The sequence below is a fragment of the Odontesthes bonariensis genome, chromosome 5, assembly GCF_027942865.1.
Source record: "Odontesthes bonariensis isolate fOdoBon6 chromosome 5, fOdoBon6.hap1, whole genome shotgun sequence".
NCBI lineage: Eukaryota > Metazoa > Chordata > Actinopteri > Atheriniformes > Atherinopsidae > Odontesthes > Odontesthes bonariensis.
The window spans coordinates 39000975-39013061 of record NC_134510.1 but is presented as its reverse complement, the minus strand read 5'-3'; the positions used below and the strand labels follow the sequence as shown (position 1 = coordinate 39013061).

Genomic DNA, 12087 nt, shown 5'->3' with positions numbered 1-12087 from the left:
GATTGTGAAGGGCCTTGAATGTTACTAGGAGAACTTTGAATTGAATACGGAACTGAACAGGGAGCCAGTGGAGCTGTTTGAGGACAGGGGTGATGTGGTGGATAGAGGGGGGTTCTTGTAATAATGCGGGCAGCTGAGTTCTGGACCAGTTGAAGTTTATGGAGTGATTTTTGAGGGAGGCCAAAGAGGAGAGAGTTACAGTAGTCCAGGCGGGAGGGGACGAGGCTGTGGACAAGGATGGCAGCAGTGTGAGGGGTAAGGGAGGGGCGGAGGCGGAGGCGGTTGATGCTTCATAAGTGGAAGTAGGCTGACCGGGTAATGTTATTGATATGGGATTGAAAGGATAGTGTACTGTCCAGGATGACGCCCAGACTCTTAACCTGGGGGAGGGGTGAGACGGAGGAGTTGTCAATAGTGAGTGGGAAGCTGTTGGTTTTGGATAGAGTGGATTTTGTGCCAATGAGGAGAACCTCCATTTTGCTACTGTTTAATTTGAGGAAGTTTTGGGTGAACCAGGCTTTTATTTCAGATATGCAATTAGTGAGGGAGGTGGGCGGGAGAGAGGACGAAGGTTTAGTGGTGAGGTAGAGCTGGGTGTCATCAGCATAGCAGTGGAAGTGGATGTTGAATTTGCGGAAGATATTGCCAAGGGGAAGGAGGTAGATGATGAAGAGGAGGGGCCCCAGGACAGAGCCCTGGGGCACACCTGAGGTGACGGGGGAGAGAGTTGATTTGAGGGTCTTGAGTTGAATGAATTGAGTGCGGCCAGAGAAGTAGGAGGTAAACCAGTCCAGGGGAGTGTGGGTGATGCCAATGGAAGATAGCCTGCTGAGGAGGGTGGTGTGGCAGATGGTGTCAAAGGCTGCACTTAGGTCGAGGAGGATGAGGATGGTGAGTAGTCCAGATTCAGATGCCATGAGGAGGTCATTGGTGATTTTGATGAGTGCTGTTTCAGTGCTATGGAGTGGGCGGAAACCGGACTGGAACTGTTCATACAGATTGTTGTGGGATAGGTGAGAATGGAGCTGGGAGGCAACTGTTTTTTCGAGGATTTTGGAAATGAAGGGTAGATTGGAGATAGGACGGAGGTTGTTGAAGTTGGAGGGGTCAGCACCAGGTTTTTTTTACAATTGGGGTAATGGCTGCAGTTTTAAAAGGTGTAGGGACAGTTCCAGTGGTGAGGGAGGTGTGGATGATTGCGGAGATGAGAGGGACCAGAGAAGGGAGGCATGTTTTGACAAGTTGGGTTGGGAGGGGGTCTTATTGACAGGTGGATGGTTTGGATTTCTGGATGAGCTCTGTGATTTCTGAGAGAGTGGGGAGATGGAAGGAGGAGAGGGAGTGTGTAGGTGGGGGAAGGTCGACTGGGGTGCTGAGGTGAGGTATTGATCCGAGGTTCTGGTGGATGTTCTTGATTTTTTCTGTGAAAAATGACATGATGGCATTGCAGAATGAGGTTGTGTAGAGGTGAGGGGGGAGAGAGTCCTGGGGTTTGGTGGTATTGTTGAGTAGGGAGAAAAGTGACTTAGAGTTGCTTTGATTGGCAGTGATTAGGCTGGAGTAGTAGTGTGATTTGGTGCTGGCAATGAAGTCCTTATACTGTAAGATGTGGTTATTGTATATTTCTTTGTGAATAGTGAGACCAGTTTTTCTGTAAAGCTGTTCCTGTTGTCGTCCTTTGGCTTTCATGAGTCGGAGATCGGGGGTGAACCAGGGGGCGGAGATGGTGAAGGAGACAGATCGGTTTTTCAGTGGAGCCAGAGAATCAAGAATCTTATGGAGACCAGTGTTATAGTGAGAGACCAGGTCATCGGGGGTGGACAGATTGTTGATATCGAGGAGGCATGAAGAGTGGATACTTGCAGTGAGAGTGGAGGGGTTAATGTTCTTTATGTTTCGGAAAGAAATGAGGCGTGGTGTTTTAGCGATTGAGAGAGTGAGCTTCACTGTAAATGAGAGGAGAAAGTGGTCAGTTATGGGGAGTTCATCAGCTGTTATGTTGAGAGGGGTGACACCAGAGCAGCAGATTAAGTCCAGAATATGTCCTTTGGAGTGTGTGGGAATAGTGGTATGTTGCTGAAATCCAGAACCATCTAAACAGGAAGTGAAGTCTTTGGTGAGAGGCAGATTGGTATTGTCCATGTGGATGTTAAAATCACCCAGCAGTATTATGTTTGGTGAGAGAGAGGATAGATGTGTGAGAAAAGCAGTAAAATCATTTAAAAAGTCACTTTTCGGTTTTGGGGGGCGGTAGACAGTGGCAATAATGGTTGGAGTGGGACCAGACAACTGACAGACAATGGACTCAAACGAGCTAGAGACTGGCACGGGCACCGGCGAGACTTTACAGTTCTCGCGATAGATTATCGGGAGGCCTCCTCCCCGGCCAGAGACACAGGGTTGACAGCTGTAAACAAACCCACTTGGAGTGGATTCAATCAACTGAGAATAGTCTTGGGGCTGTTGCCATGTCTCGGTTAAGCAAAGAAAGTCTAGCTTACGGTCGGTGATGAGGTCCTGGATGAGATGTCCCTTGCGTGTCAGTGAGCGGATGTTGAGTAATCCAAAGTTGAGTGAGGTGTTGTCGCAGCTGATGGTGGTGTTAGCCGACCGAGCTAGGCGGGCTAACACGCTGTGGTCGACAGCCTGGCTGGTGGAGCGTGGAGGGCGACGTCGAGAGCTGGACCAGATGGATTTTATTGCTGTTGAGCTGTTGTGTTGGAAATCCCGGCGGGACCCTCGGTGAATGTATCTCCGGCGAGGCTGGAAGATGATGATCGGGTGAAGGTGGAGTGCCTCTGGCGCGGGTCCAGGCGAGTGACAGCGCAGCTGGAGCAGGTCAGTGGCCGAGTACTGTAGCAGACCCGCCACTTGCAGGTGAACGGGCAGTAGAAGGAGCCAGACGCAGGATGTATGTCCTACCGGTCCACATTATTGACGAGGGCTCGGGTAGCGTAGACGGCCAGAAAAAAGGCTCCAGGTGAGTTTTAAAACTTTAAAAGTTACCGGCGAGCAGCGGCAGTAGGGCAGCAAGTAGGCCTACCGGCGAGCAGCGGCAGCAAATCGCGCCAGCGTTCACTCGTTGTGGTGGCTTCTCTCTCGTGCACAGGTGTGCCCGCTTTAACATGCTAACTGAGGCCTGCAGAGTCTGAGATGTAGCTCTTGGGTTTCTGACCTTGGGGTGACCTTTAACCTTTAACATGCCAACTGAGGCCCGCAGAGTCTGAGATGTAGCTCTTGGGTTTCTGACTTTGGGGTGAACTTTAACCTTTAACATGCTAACTGAGGCCTGCAGAGTCTGAGATGTAGCTCTTGGGTTTCTGACCTTGGGGTGATCTGTAACCTTTAACATGCTAACTGAGGCCTGCAGAGTCTGAGATGTAGCTCTTGGGTTTCTGACCTTGGGGTGAACTTTAACATGCTAACTGAGGCCTGCAGAGTCTGAGATGTAGCTCTTGGGTTTCTGACCTTCGGGTGACCTTGCTGGGACGTCCACTCCTGGAAAGATTGACAGCTGTCCTGAATGTTTTCCACTTGTATGAGGCAAGTACAGTATTGCGGCTAGATCCAACACCAATTAGTTCAGCGCCGCTGTGGGCTAAGCAGGGGGAAATCAGTTGTCTTACGCGTACTCAATGATGTAATGTCCACACACTCATTCCGGTTTCTTCCGTTTATTGCTCTCCATATCATTCAGACTCCAAAAGTCCTTTCCAATTGCAAGATAGAGCAGAAACGTTGAGACAAAGGCTTTTAGTCCATCCGATGTGAGAAGTGCGATGCGGTGCGCAAAAGGATAGCCTTCCCCCTTACTCACCCCACGCCAAACTGAACTGGCGCACAGGTGCCAGGTAGGGCTAATAAAGGGCTTCCAATTGCGCACCACACACGCCCAGTGTCACACCCATGTCCAATGATAACCAATAAACAAAAACACAAATCAAAGTGAACCAATAACCATAAAGTGTACCATAATGAAAACAAAAAATATAAAGAAAATAATTATGGCTCCTACATACAGATTTGCAGATTTCTTATTTCTGCTTATGTAATTTAACTTTATGTTCTTTATTCTTAAGTTTGAATATTGGTCTAATAGTCATTGATGAGAAAGTTTTATTGAATATGGCTGTTTGTTCATCTTTTCTGTTTAGTACGGGCTATTTAATTTAAGTTTAATACTGGCGGTACTGTAACTTTAAGAGGCTGGAAGGTTACACCTGTGTTGTGAACGTCAGACCAGCAGTGGAGACACACGGTTTTTTACCGTGTTCCGTCCTATATTGTGTTGAAAGCCAGGTGTATGGATACTTGAGTGACACTTGTGGAATAAATTTCTATGTTTTTTCTAACGTTACCTGGACTTCATGTGGATTTTTAAGGACAACAGTTTTTTGAACACGTGTAAGCCAGGAATATCTGCTAGTCGACTTTTGCACCTACACCACTTGTGAATAATCTTTCTCTCTGTAGAATGATGGACTCCAGATAGTTTGGAAACGGCCTTATAACCTTTCCCAGATTGATGGGCAGCAGCAGCTGCTTCTCTAAGATCAGTGCTGATGTCTTTCCTGACTGATGATCAATTAATCAGTGCATTGATCAGCAGCTCCTGGCTGCTTCTTACCCTCTTAATTCCCGTGGAAGCTGTAAATAAACAGAATTTTGTGGCCTCATCTACTTTGTTTCATCAGTTTTTCTTTATCTGCTGTCACAGCTTGTGTGGAGATGTGATGTTAAATTGAGTTATAATGCTACTAAAGTCTATTTAAACAGCAAAATTTAAGAAGGTTCATAAACTTTCAAGTACCCCTGTATTTATCATGATACAGTACATTATTGAGAAAGATGTTTACTGTACCTTTGGGTCCAAAGCTGCTCTCTGGCAGCCTCTGTGCCAGATCAGTCCTGTTCATATCCATGAAGGTCTCCCGGGTCACCTCCACATAATGTTGACCGTATATATTCACCATCAGATCCACTATGTAGCTGTTGTTTGCACAGCTCAGTTGGCTCCATGGGATTTGTGGAAGATCCATCTTGAATTGGGTCAAATGTAGAAACCACCTAAATCTACTGAGCTCATCACCCTTCAACTCCATCAGTGTGTCCAAAAGCAGCTGTTTCACAGCTAACATGGCTGCCATCTGGAAAACCAACAGTGTTTCAGAGGAAAATATCGATTTAGTTCACAGAGAATCAGACGGTGTTGTAGTTTATCCTAATATATTATCTTTCAATGTCATTACTTCAGACCTTTGGATGTTTAAAGATGTTTTTCTCTCAGGAGAACACAAATAACTGAAGCATCTTTACAGAGCAAAAGATGAACAAACATACAGCACGTAGGTGAATTCATCTTTAGTATTAACAGTGTTTTCAGGGTGGAACTTTTTAATAGTGATACCAAAACTGACCTGAACACCAAATGTTCTTCAATAATTCACTTTAAGCCAGCAGCACAGTGTAGCAGAAACATATGAACCAAATCCTTCTTATTTAATCTAGTTTCATGTGTAAAAGAAAAAGCTTTAAAGCTTTATAAGCGCGTTAAAAAAAATAACGCATTTTAATCGCACACTATAATTTTTTTTTTTTTTTTAAATACAGACGGATGGAAGCGTCGACAAGAGCGTGGTTGTTTGCAGATTATGCAACAAGGAATTCGCGTATCACCGCAGCGTATTGTAAAAATTGGCTCAATATCACCTCAATATCACCTCAACGCTAAACATGTAGCAGCTAGCGTGGTAGCTAACAGGGGCCCAACGCAGCTTAACATCCAAGATTCTATATACTGTGTTTTCATGCATGCTACATTCAGATTTCAAATAGGGATATGTTCTGTGTTTGTTGAAATATTGTTGAAAATGTTAATTTTCTAAAGGATAAAGTATATGCGATTAAAATGCGATTAATTGCGATTAATTAATTTCAAAGCCTGTAGTTAACTCGATTAAAAATTTTAATCGAGTCACAGCCCTACTTTAAAGTCGAACTCAGTTCTGTGAAAACCATCCAAAATGCATGATGAAAACGTGATTTTAGGCTCTTTTTGAATAAAGGCCTTGCTCTGCAGGGTCAGACAGGTGAGACAGTACTCACTTTGTGGATCAGAGCAGACTGACACTCATGCAGCTTTTCTTCTGAGGAGAAATAAAGAAAAGAATTCAAACACCAGGAGAAGCAGCTTAAAAAGGAAATGAAGATGCTAAGAGGTGACAAAATGTCAGCACAGAAAGGTGGAGGTGGACATCTTCCCCAACACATTTTCCTCTGCTGAGGTGCACGTGCACCTTTTAACTTTCTTTGCTGACCTTTTATAGTTGGAACTTTTTAACTATTTAGCACTGTTTTGAGGGAGTTTAGAACATTCCAGACATAAACGCAGAGAGATCAGATGTTTGCACATATCGGCTTTTATCTATTTCATTACTGTTCATCAGGATGGTCAAAGTCAACAAACGTTCAACTGAAACCTCTGAGATCTGAAGGCCATCTTTTCCATCAAAGGCCCACTTATAAAAGCCTTCTTATGACACACGTTCTGCTTCTGATGGAGATTTATTTCTTATTTCACACTGATGGCAAAGCTGAGTGTTAAACTGCCTCACCAAACACAGCCGACTACCAACTGTTCAGAAACCGGCTCACGGTTCATCATCCTCTTTCCTGTATCCTGACCCATTCACCATCTTGTTTTAAACCCACAAATGAAGCAGGCCTGCCGCTCATTTCCTAAACATTTATAATTCTTTTATTTCCACGTTTTCACTCTCTTACTTTTGGGGTTTGACAGCCTCTGCACCAGATCCTTCTTCTTCATCTTCATCAAAGTCTTCTTAGTCTCCTCCACAGACCTTTGGCCGTAAAACTGCACCATTGAATACACTGTGTTGTGCAGGTCTGTCATCTCCATGAACATCCGGTTGGTCATTGAATAAAGGGAAAGGTAACGCTCACTTAAGTCCTCAAAGCCCGAGTCGTTACGGTTGTGAAAGTCCTTAAAGGCCCGGAGCTCTCCATCACTCAGATCAGCCAGTGTTTCCAACAGCAGCTCTAAAATGGACTCCATCGTTTCTACCTGGTAAATTCAAACAAAACGTTCATGAGTCACAGTTCAATTCGTCAGCTGTGACACGATGGGAAGAAGCCAGAGTTCCCAGAGAGAAGCCACACATAGACATGGAGAACATGCAAACAGAAAGCTGGGATTTGAACCAGGAACCTTCTTGCTGTGAGGTGACAGTGCTGACCACCACACCAGCTTTTACATATCAGGACATGATGAAAGTAATCTGGTGCTATCCAGGGCCTAAAATGAGGTGAATCCAAGCTCAGATGAACAGCAACACATGACATATTACACTGTGTCTTTATTTATGGAAGGAAAACTGAGACAGAGCCCAGAAACAGTGAAAAACTCAGCACATCTGCTGATAACACAGCTGAACTGAATCTTCTCCTCAACTGATTCCTGCTGAACCGAACAGCTGAACAGTCATGACAACGGACTCAAGACAGAATATTTTAGCAGCTGGTGATGTTCAGATGAAGCTTTATGAAGATATCATCACATGAATGTCACTGAAAACAGATGGAGAGACGACACAAAGTGTGGATGTGAACTCTGGTCAGTGAAGCTCAAACAAAGTGAAGCTCTTCTTTCTCACTGCAGACTTCCCCATGATGGTGTCGTTAGTTATTATGATGAGGAAGTCATGTGTTCAGAATGTGTTCTCAGGATGATCTTTGCTAAATTAGACTGAGGAAAGCTTTAATAATTTAAGGTGACGCTGACTTTAAAGGGATAGTTCGCCTCTTTTGACATGAAGCTGTGTAACATCCCATATCAGCAACATCATTTATGAACATCTTCTTACCCCCTGCTGCGTCCTGTGAGCAGAGTTCCAGCCTCGTTTTGGTGTTGATGAAGGTAGTCCGGCTAGTTGGCTGGGGTTTAAAAAATAAAGCGTTTTGCTTCTCAAAACAATATGCGTTCAAAAGAGTTATACATTTGCATCACAAAATCGTTCTCCATGAAAAAGTCAGACCTCACAATCTCTTGGCCCTATTTTCTCTCCCTTCGTATCACTGCCTGCTGCCGCCTGCCGACAACCGCACCTGTTACGGTGTTTGCTGCTGGGTCTACACAGCAGGCAGTGATACGAAGGGAGAGAAAATAGGGCCAAGAGATTGTGAGGTCTGACTTTTTCCTGGAGAACGATTTTGTGATGCAAATGTATTACTCTGTTGAACGCATATTGTTTTGAGAAGCAAAACGCTTTATTTTTTAAACCCCAGCCAACTAGCCGGACTACCTTCATCAACACCAAAACGAGGCTGGAACTCTGCTCACAGGACGCAGCAGGGGGTAAGAAGATGTTCATAAATGATGTTGCTGATATGGGATGTCATACAGCTTCATGTCAAAAGAGGCGAACTGTCCCTTTAAGTGTTGATCCTCTGTTTCAAAGCTGAACTGTGTGCAGTGGACTGATGTGATGTTACTCACTCTCTGGCTCCGCTCAGGTCGTTTCTCTGAGGAGGAAAGAGACAGAATAAAAGCTGTCAGCAGCTGGTTCATTATCAGCTTTTATCCGACACATTTTACCCTGAAGTGAAACCATGCTAAATGCTGTTGAATGTATTTGTGTGGAATCTGCTAAACTGTGACAGATCTGATGGAAACACTTTAATAATCTTCATGCGCTCCTTAATTTCCAAGTGAAGCTCTGAAATATACGCAGTGCTCCGGTACGTTTGTTGCCTCACCTTTGGCTCCTGAGTCAGCGCCCAACAATCTCTGCAGCAGATCAGTCATTATCTTCTTCCAGAAAGCCATCCTGCGTGTTTAGTTAGTTATTTGTTTATTTGTGACAGGACTCTGCATATTAATAAACATACAATGTAAATATGCCAGATTTAGCTCCAAGGCTAATTTCCATCTGCAGTCCTGCTGTTCACACTAAAATCAAGACAAGACAAAGACAAAAATAGGAAACAAGAAAACAAAACGTACAACATTCCATATCACTTAACCACATCACAAGATAAAACTAAAACTAAAACTACCCTTCATGTTTACAGTCCTGGTTATCTGTAAGCCATGTTTTTAGTTGTTTCTTAAAAGCTACATATGTTGAATTTTCCCTTATGGCCAACGGAACTGTGTTCCATGTAGAGCAACCAAAGACTGATAGGACCTTCTGTGCAAATGCCGTTCTCCTAAACTGTACCTCACAGTCCCCCCTGATGGCTGATCTTGTCATTGTCACCCTTTTTTCTGTTTAATTAAGTTACCCAGGGGTGGTGGTTTGCTGCCTTCAGGGGAGTAATGAACCTTTCTTTGTCCCAATGAGTGACTTGAATTCATCAAACTCCTCTGGACTCAACTGATTCAGAGTTTCAACAAGCAGCTTCTGAGTCGTCATAGTTTCCACCTGGAAAATTACAAGAAGATATCAACCAGTACACAGAGGACTGGGAGCTGCAAACATCCAGTCATGTGACAAAGAAAGCAGCTGCACTGCACAAATATTTTGTTGAAATCAGTAACTGTGTCTCAGACCAAATGGCTACGACCTGTGGGGTTCCCCAGGGGTCAATCCTGGGACCCCTATTGTTCAATCTGTACATGCTTCCATTAGGCTAGCTAATACGCAGCTATAATGTGTCCTACCACAACTATGCAGATGACACTCAGATCTACGTGTCACTGACGGCAGGAGAACACAGGCCTGTAGATACGTTGTGTCGCTGCATCGAACAGATCAGTGTGTGGATGCAAAACTATTTTCTCCAGCTAAACTCAGACAAAACTGAAATCAGCTTGTAGTAAAACTCAGTAAAGTGTGTGAATATAAGCACAGCTCTGACCCTGGTCAGGCTCAGCATCCAGCGGGAGAACAGGGACTGTGGATACAAAGCAGTGGAAATGTTCTTCCATCTGTGCGTAATGATCAGAATCACCCAGCTGGTTCTCTTCTAACCAGCTGTTTCACCCTGACAGCTGATGCTCCGGAGCAGGTTGGGTTGGCAGACAAGCACCCGATACCTGTAAAAGCCCCGCCTCCTGACCAATCAGCTCTCTGACAGATTTAAATAGGACAAAGACGTCGGCGCATGAGCAGTGAGCCCACCTTTTGCCTACCGATGTTGAACGCACTTATTGTAAGTCGCTTTGGTTAAAAGCGTCTGCAAAATGACCGTAATGTAATGTAATGTTTGTGAGAGATGTGTCATCAGAAAGGAATGTTTCTGCAGCCTAAAGCAGACTCTGATCTCTCCAAAGTTTGTTCCTGCGCACGTTTAAAGATTTGGAACTAACGTTAATGATGTTATTTCATTTGTTTTTACAACGAACTATAAAATATTTCCTTTCCTCTTCTTCCGTAGTGCGTTTCTGTGCGCGCGCGCGCCTCTGTGTGCGTTTATCTGATTAAATCTTTCTAAAATGTACTGAATGAACAACTCAAACCCTTCCTGTGAAGCTCGGAAGGAAATGAACTGAGACTGGTTAGAGTGGCTTTCTGTAAGCTGTTTCCACACAGGAATAAAAACGGCTGGAAACAGGAAGTCAGAGCGCCCAGCTGAAAGTGAGCAGACACTGATGCTCCCTCAGGGTGCTGCAGGGATGTGCTGTGTGCAGGTGTGCCGCTCACCTTCTCTGAGGAACCCTGCAGCTCTGCCAGCACTCTGCTTCAGGACTGAAACACAGCCACGTCTCCAGCTTCTGAAAGCCAGAGCAGGGAGTTTATGGGCTTTGAAAGTACTTTCACTTCCTCCTCAAACCAACGCCCAGATGGCGGAACTGAGAAACATCCTCCTGTGGGCAGGGCCGTGGCTAGTTTCAGCAAGTTTGTGTAGAAATAAAAGGAGAAATACCTCCCAAAGTCTATTGTCTATTGATTTACAAATGCACTCCTGTTATCAGTCTTGGCTGGATAATTAATGCCAATACACACAAAAAAAAGATACTAAAGATATCGCCCAATTTTTTTCAATTTCAAATAGCTTTATTGGCACAAGAAGGCAGATCTTATATTGACGAAGCATCTAAACACAATATTAATAAAAATAAACAAATGAATAAGTGGCAGAACATTAACAATAAAATATAAACAACTTAATTGAGGCGTGGTCATGATCCGTATCATTAATTATAATCGATTTGTTAGGACTTGGTTGGGAATCGAAAAAAAAAATCACAGGACTTTGACTTGAGAGCAAAGACTTGAGACTCTACTTGGACTTGCAACATAGGGACTTTCTCCCACCTCTGGTAATCAGTGTTGTATAAAGTACAGTGGAAACCGCTTATAGTGATCACGTTGGTCCAGAGCCAATTTGAACTCTATAAGCGGTTGATTACTAAAACCGAATTTGTATTACAGTACAGGTATTTCACTTATTTTTTTATGCAGAATATCATCTAAATGCCATTTGTATCGTTTTTCAATGAGAAAAATTAAATGAAACGGATAGCTTCAGCATTTACTGAATTTTATTATCATGCAAGTTTAATTACAGTACTGCGCAGTGCGCCGTCGTTTTCTTTCTCCATCGTTAGCATTCATGACTGTCTCTCGTTGCTTAATTAGACTACACAAGGTAGCCTGAGGAATGCCAAGCTTCGCCGCAGCATCTCGTTGGCTCGTTTTTGCTAATTTGTCATACGCCTCGAGGAGACTACGTTTTTCATCCAGAGAAAATTACTTCCCTTTTCCCGCCATGATTCGCGCACTTGCTGCCCGGTGTCAACTCGTTACGTTAGCTAGCGAGGCAGAAGCAAAGGGCAGAGGCATTGGGCAGAAGCATAGGGCAGAAGCATAGGGCAAGGAGCATAGGGCAGAAGCATAGGCAGAAGCATAGGCAGAAGCATAGGCAGAAGCATAGGGCAGAAGCATAGGGCAAGGAGCATAGGGCAGAAGCATAGGGCAAGGAGCATAGGGCAGAAGCATAGGGCAGAAACATAGGGCAGAAGCATAGGGCAGAAGCATAGGGCAGAAGCATAGGGCAAGGAGCATAGGGCAGAAGCATAGGCAGAAGCATAGGCAGAAGCATAGGGCAGAAGCATAGGGCAAG

The 12087-nt window shown here is 44.4% G+C and overlaps 1 protein-coding gene across 1 annotated transcript in view; it reads right to left on the bottom strand.

The window, feature by feature from the left end:
- LOC142380615 (uncharacterized) overlaps nucleotides 1–10784 on the bottom strand; it is a 30858-nt gene extending 20074 nt beyond the window's left edge. Inside the window, exons 1-6 of the mRNA XM_075466528.1 lie at nucleotides 10665–10784; nucleotides 8776–9443; nucleotides 8516–8541; nucleotides 6784–7084; nucleotides 6106–6146; nucleotides 4862–5147 (exon numbers count right to left, since the gene is read on the bottom strand). Of these exons, the coding sequence (XP_075322643.1) occupies nucleotides 4862–5147; nucleotides 6106–6146; nucleotides 6784–7084; nucleotides 8516–8541; nucleotides 8776–8845 (724 nt within the window). The 5' untranslated portion in view covers nucleotides 8846–9443; nucleotides 10665–10784. The remainder of the gene's footprint in view (nucleotides 1–4861; nucleotides 5148–6105; nucleotides 6147–6783; nucleotides 7085–8515; nucleotides 8542–8775; nucleotides 9444–10664) is intronic.
- Nucleotides 10785–12087: the final 1303 nt, after the last annotated feature.